This window comes from Amphiura filiformis, chromosome 6 (genome assembly GCF_039555335.1).
Source record: "Amphiura filiformis chromosome 6, Afil_fr2py, whole genome shotgun sequence".
NCBI lineage: Eukaryota > Metazoa > Echinodermata > Ophiuroidea > Amphilepidida > Amphiuridae > Amphiura > Amphiura filiformis.
In genome coordinates this window covers 69,575,612-69,598,183 of record NC_092633.1, presented here as the reverse complement: position 1 = coordinate 69,598,183, position 22,572 = coordinate 69,575,612, and the positions used below count along the sequence as shown (strand labels likewise).

At 35.0% G+C, this 22,572-nt stretch overlaps 1 protein-coding gene across 2 annotated transcripts; it reads right to left on the bottom strand.

The window, feature by feature from the left end:
- Positions 1-9,422: 9,422 nt before the first annotated feature.
- Positions 9,423-21,415, bottom strand: LOC140155937 (tyrosine-protein kinase HTK16-like). 2 transcript variants are annotated; one of them, XM_072178964.1, is made up of 11 exons: positions 20,707-21,415; positions 18,300-18,501; positions 16,810-17,053; positions 15,838-16,049; positions 15,166-15,477; positions 14,786-14,993; positions 14,053-14,270; positions 13,057-13,242; positions 12,176-12,267; positions 11,210-11,336; positions 9,423-10,877 (listed from the first exon to the last, which is right to left on the bottom strand). In XM_072178964.1, the coding sequence occupies exons 1-11, from the start codon at positions 21,267-21,269 to the stop codon at positions 10,662-10,664; spliced, it is 2,580 nt and encodes an 859-aa protein (XP_072035065.1). In that variant the 5' UTR covers positions 21,270-21,415; the 3' UTR covers positions 9,423-10,661. The 2 variants fall into 2 exon arrangements, with proteins under 2 accessions (XP_072035065.1, XP_072035066.1); XM_072178965.1 differs by having other exon boundaries at positions 15,844-16,049.
- Positions 21,416-22,572: the final 1,157 nt, after the last annotated feature.

The window sequence follows — 22,572 nt, the reverse complement described above, 5'->3', positions numbered from 1 at the left end:
TTATGAAAACATCACACTTCAAAAATTCATCCTCAACCATGAGTCCAGTGCAGGAATAAAACGACTTCACCCAGTGTGGCAGCATCTGACAAGGTTGTTCATTGTTTTCAAGAAATCATCCGAGCCATCAACATCCACCTGACAAAGTGGAAGGTCTGTCTGCAAAAGTGTTCCTGGTAAGTGATCAAATTTATGTGGTGAAGAAGTTTGAACAAGATAACTATATCAGAAACTATTCCCACTGTATGGCCAAACTTGAAACAAATGGGAGGTCAGGTCAAAATTCTATTACACTCTGACCCTGACATTTCATATTAGTCACTCAGATGTGGCACTTTGTGATTTTGAAATGCTGCAAGACATTGGAGAAAACAGAACCCAAATTGGGTACGTAAGGCACTGTGTGGTAATTGACATTATTACATACAGGGGATTACAAATAGCTTTAGGTTCCCTGCAGGACCCTATTTCCTGACCCCGACTGATCTATAATTAGGCCTTCTTTAGGCAACCTTAAAATAGTTTGAAAACTAATACAGAAAGCACTATTTTTCTTCTTTTGGTTTAGTTTTTGTTAAGGGGGTACTACACCCCTGTGGTAAATTTGTGACTATTTTTGCATTTTTCTCAAAAAAAATAATAACACACTGATAACAAAATTTATGTATATTATTGGGGCAAGGAATCCGATTACCACACTGAAATTTCAGTGACTAAAGACAAGCGGTTCAGTTTATATGATAGAAAATGAGGTACATTCTAGCGGTACCTCTTTTCTTATCATAAATAACAAACCACTTGTCGTGGGTCACTGAAATTCCAGTGTAGTAACTGGATTCCTTGCCCCTATAATATACGTAACTTTTGTTACCACTGTGTTATTGGTTATTGAGAAAAATGCAAAAATAGACAAAAATTTATCGAGGGGTGTAGTACCCCCTTAATATCCAAATTTTGTAAGTATCAGGACAGCTTAGGGAAAGCTTTTATGGAAGAAAATGTTTGTTGATGGAGTTAACAGCTGCAATCTATTTCATTAATTGTATAAACAAGAACTGAAATTAGTTTAACTTTGAAGGGTATATTTATTTTCCTTGTTATAATGTGAAAAAAAAAAGAATCTCATTTAACGCGAGTTACCTAAACATGTGCAAGCTATCTTTAAAGGTGGTCTTAAAATAATGCATCTACAAAGGGAATCATGGTTCATACGAATCACAAAATGTGAAATTACTATGCTCCCTGTTCCATGATATTGCCATTTTGGCTCCATAACTGAGAAGGTTTAATCTGTGGATGATTTGTCCCAGATTTTTTTAACCATCACCCATTGAAGTTTAGTGTGCCCTAACCCATTGTAAAAACTTACGAAATTGAGTTTTCAGAAGTAACAATTTAAGAATCACTTTACAAATATACACAGAAAATAATGATAATCAACAGTCTAATTGAGTTGCTATACTTTAAACAGCAAAATATGAATTTACTAATTTAACAAATGTGTCAGTTAGAAAAGGGTATAATTATTACTAGAGGCCTTGACTTTGGTGCATCAATGTGGCTTGTGTGATGTTAAAACAAAATAAATGTTGTATATATACAAAAAAGAAAGACTTCAATAATTTGAAGATGCACATAGTGAACCTGCGTAACTCTATTCCAATATGCACACAAAACATTATCACTCTAAAAGACCTACACATTGCAACTTTTCAAATTCTGTACAATATAGCATGCAATACGACCTGCCTGCAGGTATACAAACACAATACAGGCTTCAAGCCAGCCCTTGCAATAATATAGCAATAATACAGGAACATTTTAAATGTAAATATAGGACAAATGTAGGCCAAGAGAAGTTAAATACAGTGGGTATTAGAGACCAGTAACTATTGTTAAAGGGGAAAGTCCCACAGATACTTTAATTTTCGCATACTGTGTGCATCATATAATTTTGGACTGGTATGTCAATAAATAACATATTGGGTAAAAAATAAAGGGCAGTAAAATCGACCTGCTGACAAGTTACAACTGTGTGGAAATTTATAATTATACATAAAAATCACTAGTGCAAATGAAAAAAAAAAAGAAACCCAATTTTCTGAATTTGGAAAAAATAAAGGAATTGCAAATATATAGGTCATTTTGTAACAATACAGAAAATTATAGGAAGAGATAAAAAATATAGGACAAATATGCCATATAGGGCTGCTTGAAGCGCTGCAATAAGTAGGTGCAATGACCATGTCACTTCAACAAGTTTCAGTTAAGAGTTGCATTCTAATTAAAATCCACACACCCCATATGGAAGACATCACCTTAATCTTCCACACAGGGAGGGTGAACTTCAAATGGGGTACTTGAATAGGTGACTCCATTTGAAGGTACTGTTAGGCTATTAATCAAGTGGACTTACACACACTGATAAGGGTCAGGTATTCATCCAAACAAGAGCATCTCTTAAGTGAAACTTGTTATACTTTCTATACTATTTCTTTTCTTGGTGAGGCAGTGATGTCCGTATTTCATTGGGAGCAGCTTGAAATCGCGAGTTCACTCAAAGCGCTGATGAACACGCATCAGACACCAAATGGATATGTGTGTGATGTGTGACGTCACTGCCCCGCCAAGAAGAAAAATAATACACAATGAAGTGGAAACTAAAACTTACTTTACTAAACCCTTTAAGGACAATATCAGTTTAAAAAGATCTCTAGAAAATTTCCAGAATTACTGGAGATCGAATATTATAAGATGAGCATGTTAAAATGTGATAACTTATAAAATGCAAGGTCATTTTATCATAGATTTCTATAATACTTGTGAATTTAAAAAATATATATCTCAACTTATACTCATTTCAGGTTCTTTACTTCACAGAATTTAAATCTGTGAAAACTTTCTGTGTATATGTGTTGGGAGTGGTATACAAGTATGTTTTCTTTTGTTGTGTGTGTGTGTGACCAGAGGGGCACGTCATAATTTTTTTTTGGGCATGTTTCCCCTCGGATTGCATATCCATGTATTGATAGTGTCAGAAAGTTAATATCAAAACTGGGATTACTTATACTGTTTATCAGCTATTCATTTCAAATATCTTTTATAACTTTTTATACACTTGAAGCATAATCAACTATGTATATCTACATATTTACAAAATCAGACATCATTGTCAATGGTTGTTATCCCAAATGGCTTAATATTCAAAAATACCTTGTACACTTTCTATGGAAAAATAACATATTACAATTAAGTAAGGCATGAGTGTTGTTGTGTTTCCTGTGTCAGCCTTCCTACTCTCAATTAAAGGTTATTCCTGTATATAGAAAGAGATACCAAAATACCAAACATACTATCATAGCAATGCTGATCGGCTGACACAATACATTACATGTGTCTATAAGGCCAAAAAAAAAAAAAATTGTTGTGTTGCCCTCAAGTGAGAAAATGGGAAAGTTGGGGCGGACGGTCGGATTTCTTTTTTTTTTTTTTTTTTTTTTTTTTTTCAAACCTTCAGTTCTTAAAATCTCCTCAAATATTAAATAATGCTTCTTCAACTCGGGATATTTGTCAATTCTGACTTCTGGATACCTGTTAGACATCAATTAAAGACTAGTCTTTCAATAAAATATTAATTTTAAGTGAAAAACATAGATTTTTTGAACAAATCTGTAAAAATCATCATTCAAAAAAAAAAAAAAAAAAAATGCGAATTCTGATTTTTCAGGATTTAGGACCGGGCGGTTGAGGGCAACACAACAATTTTTTTTTTTAGGCCTAATTTCATAGTCAAAAATTTGGTACAAAATATTTCCCAGAAACTTGAAAATATTCACATATTCTTTAATACAAACTTCTTGATAACCAAATAAATTAGGAGTCAAAATCCTTACTGCTGGTATAGTCATGCACATCAGCATATGGCTTAACCCTAACCCTACCCGTGTTTTTTTTGCTGAGAAGATGAAGAAAAAAGTCATGTGGCACCCCCGGGATTCGAACCTCGGACCCCTCACATGCCACGCAGAAGATCCCCAGCATGTAGCCACACAGGTGACGTTGGCCCGGCCAACGATTCCATGGGTATACAGCGTGGGCCAAAAACAACTTTACCCAATTTAAAAGGTTCATATCTCAAAATTGAAAAGTCTGCTGCAAATTGTTTTTACATATTCGTAAAGAACATCTTCTTTAGAGTATTTGGTGAAAAAACTATTCAAAAATGTATTAAATTAAAAACGTGATGCTAGTTTTTAATCAAAGAGTCAAAATTAACTTTGTCCACGCGAAGGGCTACTAGCTGTCGCGTCGCATCACTTGCAATGGCGAGTTCGATAAAGAATGAGAACCACTTAATATACGCCCACATTTGTTCAGCAATTTTATATAACACAATCAAATAAATCAAACATGAACAATTTAAATGTCAAGCTATGATATTTCGTCATGATATGCAGCTTTCACGCTGCAAAGATAAACACAATTCTCTTCAAATAATGCACAAAGCAGTAACCTCAGACCTGATTTTTTTGTCATTACGAAATGTTATCTACAAGAAAGTTTGAAGTTATTGAACTTATTGCGTTCGTGGTATGTTCGGCAAATTGTTGCGTCGACAACTGACTCTGGGTTAGCTGCAAGTTCCCTTAGAACCGCTGCAATATTTGCAGCTGAACGACCAGTTCTTGGACTTCCGCTCCGTGCTTTGCATCTATTCATCACACTTCCGAGGTTGTGAAAGCTGTTCGTATGTAGAGTTATGGTAGGTTTCGTGGGATCTTACGTTAGGGAAACGAATCCGAAAAGCTTTCTGTTCTTAATTAAGTATACCTCTGCCATAAAAGTCATCTCTTGTGTTGTGAATTGCCTTATCTTGACACCTTGCCAACCTATTTAGAAATAAGCCACGCAGTCACAGAACGCACGAAGGCCTATTTAAAATTCAAAAATTTTGCCAGAAAACCTTTGTAATTGTGTAATTTTTATGCTAATTGTTGGTTAATGACAGGAGTGAAGTTCGAGTACATGACAAGTAAATGGGGGTTAAAATCGATTGTATTTCTTTCATGCATGTAAAACAATCATCACTTTTCAAAGACAAGCCAAACGTGTTTACCAATTACATGTATGCCTAACGCATATGTATGCCGTACTCTTAGCAATTGGACACATACCATTGAATTACGTGTGGACAAAGTGATTTTTGACCCTCGGAAGAAAAACTAGCGCCATTTTGTTAATTTAGCTTCTTTTGCTTTCATTTCTTCACCACATACTTTTAGAAACATATACATTTAGAATATGTAACAATATTATGAATAGCTCTTCTACAATTCGAGCAACCACCCTCTGAAATTGGGTAAAGTTGTTTTTGGCCCACACTGTATATGACTTGGGCTGATTGCGTCATCAAGTCCCGTGGAATGCATGCACGCAGAGTGGTTTTAATAGTGAGCTTTAGTGAGACCTAGTTGGGTTAGGGTTAAGGTGGATGCTTTCATTTACATGTCATTTTGTGTAAATATTTTCTGAATACCCCAATATACGCCTCTAATATAATATATACTAATTTCATTCAATAACTTAAAGGTGGTACTACACCCTTGATAAATGTGACTATTTTTGCATTTTTCTTAAAAATAATAACACACTGGTAACAAAAGTTATGTATATTATAGGGGCAAGGAATCCAGTTGCTACACTGGAATTTCAGTGACTCAAGACAAGCGGCACATTATTTATGATAAGAAAAGAAGTACCGCTACAATATGTACCTCATTTCTTAACATTATATAATGACCCACTTGTCTTGAATCACTGAAATTTCAGTGAAGTAATTGGATTCCTTGCCCCTATAATATACATAACTTGTGTTACCAGTGTGTAGTTATTTTTTGAGAAAACTGCAAAATTAGTCACAAAATTTATCAGGGGGTTTAGTACCACCTTAATGAAACTGCAGATTACAATTGCACATGTAACATACCCTACATGGCCTACATGTATTTTCGGTTAAACAATGCATTCTTATAGCAGGATCTGAATGCAGGAAATATACAGATGACTGCAATCCCATGATTGCAATTAATCCTGCATGCTGTGAAAATGTATAAAAGTGGTTTAAAGGCACTATCAGTGATTCAGTAAATCACAACAAATCACAGGGAGCACTGATAGTACCTTTAACACATGCAGCTGGTTCATCCACCTTAGTCACTATTTTAGATAATAGAAACAAATACTTTTCAGCACAAAGATAATGGTAGGAAAATGTACCAAATGTTATGAAAGAACTATAAAGAATTTACACCAGCTGACAGTATTGTAACAAATTATTGAACATGAAAGTTTGTACAAAATTGATGATCAAAATGGCACATATGTCAGGCACTATGATTTTCCTTATTGACAAAGATTTGAAGTATATATTCTTTTTTTTAATTTCTAATTGGTATCATATGGACATTAAACTGATTGCTAAAATATCATTGGTGAATGTGTATTCAAAGCATACACAAATGGGTATTTACCTTGTAATGATTACAAAAATATGTATTAGGAAAATACAAAAATATACCGTATCTGTGTAAATATATTATATAGATATTATGGTTTCCCAATGGTCAGTTTACCTGCAAAGGGTCTATGCACCAAACTTCTTTTATATTGTCATACATTCCATACTACCTAATGAGCATCTCCTCCCCGTTTCAAACCATTTATTGAGTTGCACTGGTTTGACATGATCTTTTTACAGTTCTAAGGTTGTCCATTGTGACATAACAGAGCAAGTATATACCTTTTGACTTTATGCTATGAAAATTGTTTGCATGCTCTCACACTCTCTGTGGAAGACATGGTCAGTCGGTCGCTCGCTCATTGTGAATATTTAATAAAACATGTATAGGCCTAAAAAAAGCCTAAATAAGTACTCTTGGGTACTCTTTTGTACAGTAAATACTTTTTTAAAGTCAGTTGGACAAGGACATGCAAACCATTTTTATTTTTGACCTTATTAAGCAACCCCAGTGCTAACTGAGTCAAATACAGAATATAAACTACAAAAAGACCAGCTTTTATAAAGATCAAGGAACTTATTATCATCCCGATTCTTGCAATGATAAATCCCACTACAAAAACGTACATGTCGAAGGCTTGGAAACACAAGGCATCATATCTCATTTTTTTTAATGAGATAAATTTCGTATCAAAATTTTCAGAAGAAAAAATCATTGTCCTTTTTTCAAAATGGTCAAAATGGACATAAGGCATATAGGTTCTTGTGTATAGTTTTGCAATCTAATTTGTTGACAAGAATCAAATTTGACTCTCACAAAGCATGAAGCCCTGTGCTTGTTTTGATTATAGGGTCATATTCAACCATACAATGTGGTTTTTGGTCTAGTGACACTTTGATGATGGAAGCATATTAAGCATAATTTATTGAATTTGGGATACATGGCAAGTTACACTATTACTGTGCTTGCCAGAATTACTACCATTGCAACAGTGTCTTGCTGAAAAGTGAAAAGGATTACTGTCTCCTAATAAACTGATTATACCATTTTTTGCCCCAATGTGGCAGTGACATCAACATGTTGAGGCAACTGTTTGGCATCTCTTCCCGTCTCTCCCTGTCTCAAAAATCTTTTTTCCCATATGCACCTACCCTATGGAATTACCTTCCTGACACTGTAGTCAAATCTCCATCCCTGGCTGGCTTAAAATCTGCCATTAATGACCAGGTGTGCTAGCCATCTCCTTCTCCACCTCATTTGTTTTGTCTTGATTTATTTTTCTCATCCATTTTTGTCTGTCCCTTTTATTTTTGTATTTGGTGTATTTAGGCCAGCCTTTAATTTAGTGCATAGGCACTATTGGGTTCTCGCCTGGTCTCTGACAGAAGTGTTATAAAAAATAAATAAATGTGCATCAATGCAGCATCTTTAATCGTGTACGAGTGTAGCAAACACTAGCAATTTGAAGCTGCGCCCAATGAAATGCGTACTGATGTCACTGCCATATCAGGGTGGAAAATGTTATAGGCAACAAAAAAGTTTGTCTCAAGCGGTATGCAATATATTTTATTTTTTTACTAAATCACAAACTATACAAATATGTGCAAATCTTATTCTTCTTTAATATTGCATTTTTTAGCCCTTTGAAAAGCTACACAAACAGTGACCTGAGAAAACCCTCTTTGTTTAGCCTTGCTAAGGATCAATCACATTCACAACCCGAGGCCTGTAAGCAGGATATTATTGCTTGGGGTGTAAAATTTCTAAAAACAAGCATGCAAAGCTTCACAATTTCATTCAAAGGCTTTACATTTCCTGTTACGAACATGAAATGTTTTTTTAACTAATCAGCTTTTCTCATCATGCAGCAAACTTTTTATTCTGAACTATTGCATTTTAAATTGACATAAAATCTCACTTTGTAAGCGACAAACAAGAGGTTTATAAATTTTCAAACGTACATCACATACATTTATATCTGTACACAATACATGTATGTTAAATGCAAAATATAACATTGCACAATTCTCTAAATTACACAGAAATAACAACATGCACAGATGATACATCAACCAGCAAAAATTATACAAAATTAAACACATTATTGTTAAGAGTCTAATATAATACTACAGAAATTAGTTCATCTCCGAGGAACAGAGACCTGGGGCCAATTCTCATAACACTATCGTATGTTATATCTTAGAGGGTGTGTATAGCTGTTGATCATCCTCTATGTACTTGTACTGCGTGGCCACATTTTCGTTGTGTAGAACCATACTGTATACCTGTGATCATGGCCACCTGGCAAATGCGAATACTTATGGGCTCAGATAGCGAAGTTTTCACATATTTTTTGTGGGACCTGAGAGCACATCAGATATTTCGAATTGCATTTTGAATACGAAGAATGTCCTTCTGATATCAAATAATTTGGATTTTTTTTAAATTCAAGATATAATACACATTTTATGGCAAATGATTAAAAATTGATATTTTAGAAATTTAACAGTCCTCGAGGTAAATTGTATAAATCTAATGATATGTACTTAAATCGTATGTAGCTGGGGTGAAAAACTGTCCATTATATGAAAATTTTAACCTTTGAAGATATAGATTTTTTTTTCCAAAACACCAAAAACATGCAGGTCTTTTTGGGAAAAAATGTATATCTTCAGTATGAAAGGTCAACATTTTCAACTGATGGTCAGTTTTTCATCCCAGCTACATACACTTTAAGTACATATCATTAATTAAAAAAGTTTACTTTGAGGACTGTTAAATATCAAAAACATAAAAAATATTAAATTTTAATAATTTGCCATTAAATTTGTATAATATCGCAAATTTCAAAATAACAAAATTATTTGATATCAGAAAGTTATTCCTCGTATTCAGAATGCAATTTGAAATGTCTGATGCGCTCTCAGGTCCCACAAAAAGTACTGTGCAAACGTTGCTATCCAATTCCTTATGGTTAAAACAGCTATAATATTTTGCAGTAAACCTTTGACGAAAGCGTACTTTAAGTGTACATCTCGTATTTACTACGTTGAAACGCACTTGTCTCTGATTGGCTGCATAGGGATCTGCTGTTGCAGAGCGGAAATTCATGAATGAATTTTGCCCCATACACATTGTTTGCACTGACTTTGCAACATCACAGTGGTATGCGCTAATCAAAGGTTTACTGCATACCGAGGTGTAGCCGATTTACATGGGTTTAAGAGCATATCCTACTCCCACGGTCAGTGTAACTAACCACATATATGTGGTTGTGGTCCTAACCATATGATTATGGTTTTACAAAAAACAAAGCAATCATGCATTACAGGGAGGTTGAAACAGCTCATTTATGATATAACTTAGGATATATCACAAGGAGAATTTGGCCCCTGGACCATCATTTTTATCTGTCCTCCTCAGAACAAACACAGTCTATGCTTTGTAAATTACATGCAGATATTGTCCTTTACTTTGGGAGCCAACTGATTCAAAATATGCCTCCAAAATAAAAACACCCTGATGTGGCAGTGACGTCAAAGCATTGAGGCAGCTGTTTAATGCGCGCATCTATACGGCATCTTTAAGCGTGTGTCTGAGTACGCCAGCGCTTTGAGCGTACAAATGAAATGTGCAATGCCGTCACTGCCACATCAGGGTGGAAAATGCTTTAGACACTGCATCTTGACTTTGGGAACATATTGCTTTAATACACCCGTCTCCCAAGTAACATGACTCTGTTCATTGCTAATTAGTTACAAATCCTGCATTTATTCTTGGGAGGACAACAATGCTATGTGTCTATCTGTTCAAAGTGACACATTTACATCAACATGTTAGTCAACTTTCACATATTTTCATTAGGCTTGAGCTCTGGCAACTGGCAAGGGGTGGGTGTAGTGCCCTTTCAATCAAAGTTGTGGTGATCAAGAACTACAGCTACAAAATGTAATTGCTTTTGATCAGCCAGAAAGCTCAACTTGGTAACCCTGTGACAAATGCAAAACAGAAGTATTTGCATCTTTTTAAATAAATTCCGAGTAAAATAAATGCTGAACAACCAAACTTTGTTTCCATTGGATGTATTCATCCTGTTCTATTTGCATGACTTACATACAACCTTCTGGAACCCTGATGCCCACTTCATTTGACTCTCTTGCTGGGAGCCATATTGATACCAATTCCTGCATGGTAGAAGTCAGAATACTCTGGATCCTCTCCAAACGTTTGGTTCAGTGTCTGAAATGTGGGCCTTCTATTGGGCTTGTATGACCAACACCGCATCATGATTTCATAGACTTTCTGTGGGCAACCATCAGGCTGTGATAGCCTCTTGCCATCTTCTATCTGTTTGATAACCTGCACAGAATATACATCAAAGTTATGAGTAAGTCTTTACATTTCTTTTCAAGGTTTGAAATATCTTAAAATATACATCAAAATCATGAGTAAGTCTTTATATTTCTTTTCACGGTTCGATCCTGACTCTATTAGTACATAATCACATATTTATGAACCTTTGGTGCAGCTGCAAGTGTCTCCTCCAGATTCCACAAAATCACCGAACTAATTTTCCCAATAAAAAAATTAGAAAGATTTGAACAAATTTGGCATGTTGCTAATATGAATCCTCTATTAGGACCTATACATTATTATGAAGCTGTTTAAGTATCCAATGGATTTGTACTTGCCTCAGCACCCATCATTTCACCATAAGGTTGATCACCATAGGTATACATTTCCCACAAAGTCACACCGTAGCTCCACACATCAGACGCATGGGAAAACGTCCCAAAATAGATGGACTCTGGTGCGTACCTGATGAAGAGAGAGGAAGAGAGAAACAGAAAGTAATGAGCAAAACAAAGTACAAATCCAGGGGTCAAATTCTTGTAACAATATCCTAAGATGTAATCTCAAATGGATTGTATCATCCTCCTTGTACTGCACAAGCTGCTCTGCCATTGTGTAAACCATAAAGCTATGATCACAATCAGTGACCATGCAGGTATCCGAGACACTTTGGTAGCTGTAAATCTTGTGATGTATTCATATCTGCCAAGTGGCCTTGTACACAGGTATACAATATAGTATGATTACACAGAATGGCAATGCAGTATACATAGAGGGAGATACACTGCTATACATGCCCTCTAAGGTACAGGCCTATAATTGGTAACTATGTTGTTATGCGAATTTGGTCCCAGAAGTCCTTACCCTCAATAGCTCTCTATGCAGCTGCATTGGTGAAAGACTTCACAAAGAGTAACACAGCCATGACAAATATGCCTATAACTTCAGAACTATTTAACCGTATTAACAATATTTTAACATAGAAAGAAAGGTGGTTTATGTATGTGCATTTTGATGCTTCCCATTCACCCAATTTCATTCAATATTGACAACACAGCAATATTTTCAAAGAAAAAAACCTGAATTTAACATTAAAACACAAGCATTGTGATATGTAAGATCTGCCATTATCTTCCATGCTGAATTCAAATCAATACAATTTACTGCAACTTTCTCATATCAAATTATATACATGCTTCAATGGTGGACTTCACTTGCAAATACCTTTTTAGTAGACATAGCCATAAATCTATTTATCAGGCCTTGATATAACTATATTTTACATATAAGTATATTTTCTTTACCATTTCACTGGCCATCTCCCACCTGTAGTTGCTCGGTAGTAATCATTATGCTCTCCTGTTGCCCTGGACAAACCAAAATCACTGATCTTTGCCTGAAAATAAAAACACAAATCTTAGCTGTACATTTGTCACGTCACTTTGCATGAAAAAGATCTGAGCCATCAATATCCATCACATTAGTCCCTTTCTTAAGAAAGATTCTGGAAATTCGATTTAAGGAATCGCCAAGTGTTACCACAAAACTGTTAGTGCAGACATGTAACATCACTTTTGGATTTGTTTACAAAAAATTTTGACTACTCTGACGAACTTACTTATTTGCCAATCTTAAGAAAGGTGTGTTTTTAATAAATCACAGGCTAGTTTATTGTATCTACTATTAAAGTAAGTAAATTAGATTTGTTTTTTAATTATTATTATTATTATCATTATTTAAATCAGACTTTTTTTAATTTAAATGTCGGATTGTTTTGATCTTTTTAAATTTATAAACTTTAGATTTGCTGGATTGATTTCATTCAGTTGAATGCAACATAATATAATGCTGCACTAACACAAGCATTATTTTTATTATCTTATTTGTCTGTAGAAATGTATAGATACACATACAAAATACAAAAAATTGATGACTTTTATATGTTGAAATTGAACTGACAAATTATATCTGTGTTATAACTGACAAAAAAATCATGTGATCTCTTCTTCTATTTAAATTGTATGATTAAAATCAAGCAACCCTGCTTGCAAGGAAGTTACGCCTCTACATGTAAGTGACACTTCATGGAATAAGTGGAAAGAAAGAGTAAGTACATGTAAGTAAATGCTCTTTTTGCTGTTTGATAGTTTGTTTTACTATAGCAGTAATAGCACTGTGGACTCACCTGTTCTTTGCTAGCTAGTAATATATTTCTTGCAGCCAGATCTCTATGTACAAACTTCTTGTGTTCCAAATACATCATACCGCATGCTATCTGTGCAGCCCACAGCTTCAGCTCGTATTCTGACACATCTTGACTATGATCGATGAGAAAGTCTAGCAAAGATCCCATGGATACTAATTGTTGCACCTACAAACATGGAAATAGCAAGGTGTATGGAACTAGACATTTAAAAGAAGAGCCTGAAATATCACATACATACACGTAATGTACTATTTTTGCATACAAAGACTGAGTGAAACTGGGACTGACACAACACAGGCTTGATATAGCAAGTATACTTAATATTTGTGACTGCTTCTATATCACCAATGGAAAGTAAAGTTAGCTATTGACAGATATTGAACAATTCAACTCTTACAAAGAAGTATGTCACATGATACATAAGTGTAATGTGAGATAACTATGGTATGCTACAGAGTTTGGAAGAGCCTGGGTATAACTCTGATCAATAGACCTTTACAAATAGAAGTTTTCTGAAGACAGCTGCCGTTTGTTTATGGATGACCCAATTTATAATTATGGGTCAAGAGATTGATGTTTATGATGCCAAGTATCAATTTGTCCACATCTACAGTGACGATAAATGATGAACATTTGCAATTATCTTTCCAATACCATCTTATTGTGAAGTGCCAAGTAGCAGAGGTGTTAGTTCAATATGTTTGAAAAATATTTTACCTGATGACCCCATGTTGACATCCCATTGGCTAAACAAGCTCTATTTTCGCTCAAAAGGGTAATGTGATTCATGATATTTCTTGTTCTTCATTTTGACCCCCTAACAATACTGAATAAATACCGCTCAAAAGTACTGCACTTGTTTTCCAATCTTGATTTGAAATTGTCTATTGGCTAAGTATCGAGTACAGGGTACCTCATGTTGAAGGACCTGTTTGGCTATCAAAGCGCTTTACAAATACCATCAATGAAACTTACCAGCATGAGGGGTGGCCCCATGCATACACCCAATAATTTCACAATGCATGCATGGTCAAGTCCACACATCACTTTTGCCTCACGCAAGAACTCTTTTTTGCCAGTTTGTAGTTGGTCTTGGTGTAGTGTCTTGAGTGCCACTTTGTATTTGTGTCCTTTGCTGTCTTTCCATGTCCCTTCTAAGACAGACCCAAATTCACCTTGTCCAATTTCTCTGCCTGCAATGTTAAGATTGTCAAGAGTATGTGAATAAGGACTATCAATCCAAGTCATGATTCTTGCAAAACTATTCATTGGTTAACATTGGAGATGTGTCACATGTAATGTAGAATTCGCCACAAATTGGACATGTGTTGTGAATTTGATTATGGACATTTCATGTTGACAACATGATTGATTACTCTAAATGTTTTAAAATTCTGCTAAAAGTGCATTCATTCATTCGGTTTTATGCACATTGTTTTTCATAGGGGTCAATTCTGAGGAATATGTGTAATTTCTTTCTTTATTACTCTCAGGAAAAAATGAGTTATCTGCAAAATACAAACTCAGATGCAAAAAGGTGATATATCCAAATATTGCCTTTTGTAGTTTTGTAGTGCTATTTCATTCAAAAGAGATTAGTCATTACATTGGCTAAATACAGTGAATAGTAATACAAAATAAAAATCATAATCAAGAATATGATTAGAGTACACATGATGTTTTATGCCAGATATCTTCAAGTTCATACCTTTGTGAATTGTCTTGATATCAATTACATTGACATCATTCTCCACAGCACCTCCTGGGGCTTCATTCATAGCTTGCTGTAGCTCTTTCTTTTGACGTTCTAGTTCTTTCTTGGAAGCAGTTTTGCCCCGTATAGTAGATAAGATTCGTTGCACACCACTTGGACTATGACTGCCTTGGTTGTTATTAGGCTTTTGTGAAGGGGGTTCCTGGAAAACAATAGAGCACAACCCAATTTTTAATTATATATTTACCCACACAATTTACACTTTTCTATAAAATTTGAACAAAGATATAATGTTTTCGTGCTGGTTATCTACTTCTGCTAACATAAATTGAAATATCAGACCGAGTAATTGGTAGTTTGTTTTCTCTACTTACTGGTGGAGGAGAACTTGGTAAAGAGGCCTCTCTCTGTGGTGGACTACCAGGAGGAGCAGGACTATCAGATCTAGATGGTGGTGGTGAGACCAAGTCTGGAGGTCTGGGTCCAAGCATCGGTGGTCTGTTTGCTGCATCAGAATCATTGCGGAACCTACTCTCATTTTCTTGTGCAATTACTTCTGGAGATCTGGAAGGTTTGATGGGCTGGGTGAGTTTGGTGGGTAGACCATCCTCAAATCGTAAGTAGTGATCCATGACTTGTTCCAAAGACTTGAAGTAGGGCCCATCATCTATGTAGAAAAGCTCACCCTGAAAAAGAATATGTTGTTAAAAATGAAATTAGATGACACACAGAAACGCAAGAACTTCACTAACAGTCTGTGACCATGGTTCCCGGCACTTTATGTGTGCAACATGCAATATATGTATAATATGATAAGTACTATTGGGAGCACGAAAAAACTTGCGATCAAAATGAGCCAGTGTTGCCGGTGCGAGATTCAAAATGAACACACACCTGAAACTTACTCCAAATTCCGGAGTCAGTTAATCTACGCAGCAAGCTATAAAAACAATCATAAGGACTTTAGAACCAAACAGGTTTGCCACCTCTGATACGGACAATAGAATGTACATGTAATCACAATTTTAAAATTTAATTCAACTCACATTTACCTTCTTGAGAATTTCAAAGTTGTAGACACTTCCACCAGCTGCCATAGATAACACATAGACACCAGGATGATGTGTGCTTGTCCTGACTAAGAATTGACCATCTTTAGCACCATGCCTCTGTATGTGTTCCATAGCATTACTCCTATCCATCTCCCCATGGAACCAATGTGCCAGTGTTGTCTTGGGCTTATGAGCTTCATACGTCTCTGTAAAATTACACATTAGAAATGTAACATTTATTACAGGAGTTTTGATGTTCAATGTTCAATACTTTGGAGAAATGGGAACAATGTGGAGACCAAGATGACAACCAGACTAAAGCATCCTTTTTTTTACAAGTTTTTATTTTATACTAACTATTATCAAAGCAATTACATGCAGTTAGCATCAAGCAATAAACAACCCAACAAATTAAACCAGCATAACTGTTTAGAAAGTAGGTATTTGTAACATACACATACATATTAAGTATTTTAAAACTGAATAATCATTACCCAGAAAAGGACAGTTAGTCCACCCAATGTGTTATTACAATTACAACTTGAGACAAAAAAAACCCCATTTTATTTTAATATTAAAATATTGATCTTGACCTCTTATAAAGGAAATAAGTTATTGTAAATGGTATTTTATAGGAGTGTAACCACAAACTTTACCAGAATGCAAGAAACAAAGTAAAAGTGATTAAAGAAATAATTATTATCCATTCTGTGCATAAATAAAAGAAACATTGGCGTAGCGTGGGTCATCACATTGGGGGGGGCACCGACCATGATTGGGGGGGCACTGGGTCTGATTGGGGGAGGGCACAATCCGTTCTGCGGCAATTTTCCTATGGGATTTTTTTAAATTTCAGATCGATGGGGGGCAAATGCCCCCCCCCCGTGCCCCTATGACCCTACGCCACTGTTTAATGTGCTTGTACATGTACATATCAAATTGTAAAAGATTAATCTATTTACTTACTGAGAAATGTTATGGTGGAGTTTTGCTCATATCGCCTAGCCAAATCCAGAGGTGTATCGTTGTCAACATTGCGTGGATGTAACGGTGCTCCTTGGGTCACTATTTCTTGAATGCATGCTGTATGACCTCTTGTAGCTGCTTCATGTAATGGCACCCATCCTGTCCTTGGGTGGCGGAGTGTTGGATCAGCACCACGTCTCATCAACACACGGCAAATAGCTTTCTGGTTGTGCACACATGCAGTCTGGTAATCAAAAAAGTATCATCAGAAAACTGATAAATACCATTACCATATGTGACCCGCTCTGACAAAAGCCGCCATAAGTCGCACTCAGCCATTTCGAGATACGGCAAGTCAAAGTTGGGCAAGGGGTGAAAAACCTTGAAGATTTTGTTTTTCAGTTTTTATTATTTTTTGATTCCTAAATATGTTTACTTTAACCTACCATTAAAAACAAAATATTCTTTTAGGTCTAAAGCATCCAAATCTTGCATTTTCTGAGCCAAACCAAGTTCTTAAACATGTCATTTTACAACTTTAAAGACCGTAGAATGAGGACCACATGTCCCAGAAACATAATTTTGGTATCAAATGAAAGCTGAAGACCTATACTACAATAACTACATGATGACATCAAAAACTCAATTTTCAAAATTAGTGACTTATTTGTGGGAGCGGGTCACATATAATGACATGCTTTTTACAACACTTGTTTTTTACTTTTGTAAAACAAAACAATTAACTGTAATTTAGTAAATAAAACAAAATGTTCAATGAAATCTAACATCAGATGAAATCAAGCTGAAATGCAATTTATATCAACCATGCACAGACTGGTGGATTCATTAAGCCTGGAAAATAATTCCTTGCAAAACTTCCCCAAAAGACAGCAACATTTCACACAATTTTGGATCTGAGGAAGCCAAATTTCCATAAAAATGCCATAAGTATTACTGCATGAAGGCACTTCCTTCTTTCCTCATTATCCAGGCATGCTGAACCCACACAGGGTCCAACTAGTGAATACCACCATTACATGAAGATTCTTGTAATTTTTTGCAGATGTGACCAAAGTTTGGTTGCAATTCACCTTTTTGGCTATTCCATAATGAAACCAAGATGCGTAATTATCACCACTGGACACTCCAATAATGTAGTCTCAGTTTCATTTGCTAAGAATTTCATAAAAATACATCATGGTCAATTGGATTTGAATTGTTCATGTGACAAAACCAGTTATTCCTTTACAGCCTATTTACAACTTAACCTCCCACCATCTTGAACACATGAAGGTTCCCAATAGTGCTCTATGCCCCAAGTTTGGTTGCAAATTTGCAATTGCATGTACATGTGGACAGTTCACATGAGACAAAATTGTATCCAACACTAAAATACACTGGTTGATGGAAATGATTGATTCACAAATCATGGTACCATATCATATTAAATGTCTCGCAGACCTAAAAGAGGGAAAATAATTTGTACTTACATACAAAGGAGTTGTACTATTGCAGTTCTTTGAGTTAACATTAGCACCATGATCTATAAGTGTCTCTACAATGCCTACATCTCCTTGTGCAGCTGCTTCATGCAGAGCTGTATCACCATTGGCATTTCTGGCATCCAATGAACCACACAGTGGATCATCAAGAATCTGCTTCACATATTGTAATACTTTCTCTGCAACAGCTCTATAAGGTAATGTGTGATGTAAAACAAACAATATTTAAGAATAAAATTCAACAACCCTCAGCTTTATGATATATATCTTTAATTAAAAAACAGTACCGGTAATCATGGTACTGTCCATTCAATTCAGATTCAGATATTTGAAAAAATAAAAATTGTGGTAAAAAAAAATAGCACACCCATAGACCCAATGTGAAATTAAATACTTTTCAAATTTCAATTTGAAACCCTGTTTCTTTTCAATTTTGCCTCATTTTAGGCAGTTACATCAATGTTGTAGGTCCACCAAAAGGGTTCATGACCTTTACACAAACCGAGTGCGACAATCCATTCTCAACTTAGGGAGGGCATAGGCCCTATTGAATACTACTCGTTCTCATTACAAAAAATATGCCCACCAAGTGGCTTCCAAGGGGCAATTTGTATGATAAATACAATAAAACAGGTGATACTAGGGGTATGAATGGTTGTGGAATCTAACTAGAGACCTGTCCCTCTGACAAATGTCCACCACATCGCTGCCATTTCAATCTTCATATCCTTCCGGTTGGTTTATTGGATATGGGGTCTATAGACGAATCCAACGAGCTTATGGTCAGAATTCAGTCGGTCATTACTGGGTCCCGTCTGCACCAAATCTGGTGTTGTTACTGCCCAATTGGGTGGATTAAATCCGCTTAAAAATCGACATTGAATTGTATTGTGTTGTAAACTTCCATCATTCTTTTTTCTACATGTAACACGGGTGATGGAATGCAGTTTAATATCCCCGCCAAGGCCACATCATTTCACATTTTAGGTGGGATAGACCTAAGGGGGGACCCAGCTATGGCTGCCATTGAGGTGTAGGAATGCGTGAAAATGGATTCGTCTGTAGGTGATGATTACATTTTATTCATGTCGCATTATTCCGAGCACTGCATATATTACTTTTCATATTACACACACAATACAGGTATCATTAAATTTGTGGGTTTTCTTTTGTTTTTAGAGATGCCAACATTAACATCCAGAAAATAGGGAGGATTCAAACAGAAAATAGGGAGGTTTTCAAAATTACATGCAACTTCAATGGCACATAGCTTGCCAGAAATAGGGAGGTTACCAAATGTGGGTGTCAAAATAGACAAAAATGTTTACAAAAATGGGAACCTCCCTCTAAAATAGGGTGGTTTGCCATACCATCATTGCTTCCCAAGAAAATCAGCATTCACTTGGAATTTTCAGATATATAGTGACTTTAAAACAAGAGATTGTAACCTAAATAAATTTAGGTTTTTTATAAGTTTAAGTCTAGGTAAATAAATTTAGGTTTGTAAATAAATAAATAAATAACCTCTGTCATTTTATTACAAATAATTTTATCTTGTTCAAAAGTTCTTTTGTTTCCAAATAGGCCCTATCCTTCTCATAGTTTGTATTCAACAAACAAAACAAAATAACAAGTTAAAAATAATGTGTAGTTTTATATAGGCCCACACCCTCGCAGACCCATCCATCCACACACAAAAATAAATAAACAAATAAATACAATAAATATGACATGGAAAAACAGTGGCATGATCAACGGATATTAGGCTGAAAATAAGGTTTGTCTCAAACATTTGCGTGCGATTTGTAAAATTGTGCGATTTGGAAAAAAAAAAAGAAATTTATGTGGAAATTTTTTTATTTCAAAATTTTTTTTCGTTTTTTCTGGAAAAATTTGGTGAAAATCAGACGTTTTTTCTCAAAATACCACAAAAATACCAAGTTGGAAATAAAAAAAACCGCATTTCGCATTTGTTTTCAAACCACTCGTGAGCTTTGAGGCAAACTTTTTTTTTGCCTTATAAAAATAAACAATTTTTTTCACCAGGTTCGCCATCACCATAATAAAAGAGACAAGCAGAAAGAGTGACAAGTTGATGTGTTAATTTTGTGTCCTCATCCATTGGATTCAAAATAAATAACAGGTGTTGCAAAAATGTCAAGGCAGATCTACCAAAAAACATGAACTACAAATGTATGTGTGTTTACAACTATCGTTTGCAAATTCAAAGTTCTTGAGTACCGGTAGGCCTACATATTAAAAGGACTTGACCATAGGTGTCGATCCCAGAGCTTTTCATTTCTTTCTGGCTGACATATTATTTAAGTCACCAACCCTAGACTTACTACTAAGGTATACATAAATGTAAACTATATTAAATATACCAGTACCGTACCTGTGCAACGGTGTAGTGCGACCAAGGCGTCTTGAAATTGGTGGGGGTGCTGTGCCTTTACAAAAAGTTTTTAAAATTGTTGGCAAACCATTAGCACCTTCTTTGTAAAAATTAATTAAGTGGTCAAGACCCTGAAATAGTGGACCATTGTCAATTTGATAGTAGAAATCACCTAAGCAATGAATTTGAAAGTGCTGTGGTTGTCTTTCGTGTACAAGTGACACTACAAAATCTCCTGACACACTTGTGCTTTCTCGCACTAAAAATAAACCTTCGTTGTCTCCATTTTCTTTCAAGATGTGAATAGCAGTTTCTCGGGTTATTCTCCCGTGAAACCACAGCAAATCTTTCTCTTCTTCTTTTGCTGCTGCTGCATCACTGATGAGAAATTCTTTCACTGAGATATTCTTCAAGATTTCATTGAGAGGCGGTAGATTTTTGCGAACTTCACTAACTTCCGGGTAGGAACTGTACGTATCTTCGGGCTGTTGTGCCAGCATATCCTCAAACGAGCGTCTGCTGCCATAATTAGTCCGGTGAAAATTACTGTTTGTAGAATCCATTTTCACTTTAATTCGGTTTCTAACCCTTCTTTTCCTTTTTAACTACCAGGTTACCGGTTTGTTTAATAGTATGTTGAAATTAAAGACCATCATTTTGCCATTTTCCGTACGCCCCATACACGAATTAAATCAAGTTCCGTGTTGTGGCCATGTTATGAGGTCAAAGGTCACACGTCAATAGTAATTCAGGTCATTGATTGATTGCTTTTACTTCCCATTCCAGCACTCATTTTTGTGGGATTTAACAAAAAATTATGAAGTTCTGCCAAATGAAACATAGCTCAATCCTAATCATTCATTTAGTACTAACTGGAGATAAAAGAAAAAGTTCACTATTTTACTAATTTCTTGAAAAAGGAGCCAAAAACATGCATTTTCGGGATGTTTTCTGACAATCGAGTCCCAAAAATCAAAGACTTGCAACATGTCAAAGCACATGCTGCAATTTTACTTTAATTTTCTCTTTTTTGCATTACTTTCATGAAATGATTGGTTATACTATAGGATGAAATATGCAATTAGAATGCATAAATTTATAGGCTTCGTACAAGAATAATAATACAGTGAAAAACAAGAGATATAAATTTACAAACCCTATCAAGACATGGCCTGGTCAAACATCGGAATAACTTTGTTCTAGATGCTTATTTTCAATTCTCATAGTGAAAAACAAGAGATATAAATTTACAAACCCTAATAAAACAAGGTTAAAAATAAGAATAACTTTTTTTCTAGATGCTTAGGCCTATTTTCAATTCTCATAATTTTCCTCATATGCAATGAAAACAAAAGCAGTAGATTTTAAAACCCTAATAAAACAAAGTCAAACATAAGAATAGTTTATAAAGAATAAAAATCTATTTCTTTTGTTTTTTCATTGTATTATGTGGAATTTATAAATATATATAGGGCCTACTTTGTTGTTCATTGTATTGTGAAGAAATTTATGAGAATTAAAATAAGCATCTAGAAAAAAGTTATTATGTTTGACTTTTTTATTATGGTTTAAAAATCTCTTTCTTTTGTTTTCAATGTATTATGAGCCTGAAAATGATGAGAATTGAAAATAAGCGAAAAAAAATGTTATTCTTATGTTTGGATTTGTTTTATCAGGGTTTGGAAATCTATTACTTTTGCTTTTTCATTTGTATTATGAAGAAAATAATAAGAATTGAAAATAAGCATCTGGAAAAAGTTATTCTTATGTTTGACTCTGTTTTATTAGGATTTGGAAATATATTTCCTTTGATTTTCATTGTATTATGAGGACAATTATGAGAATTGAAAATAAGCATCTAAAAAA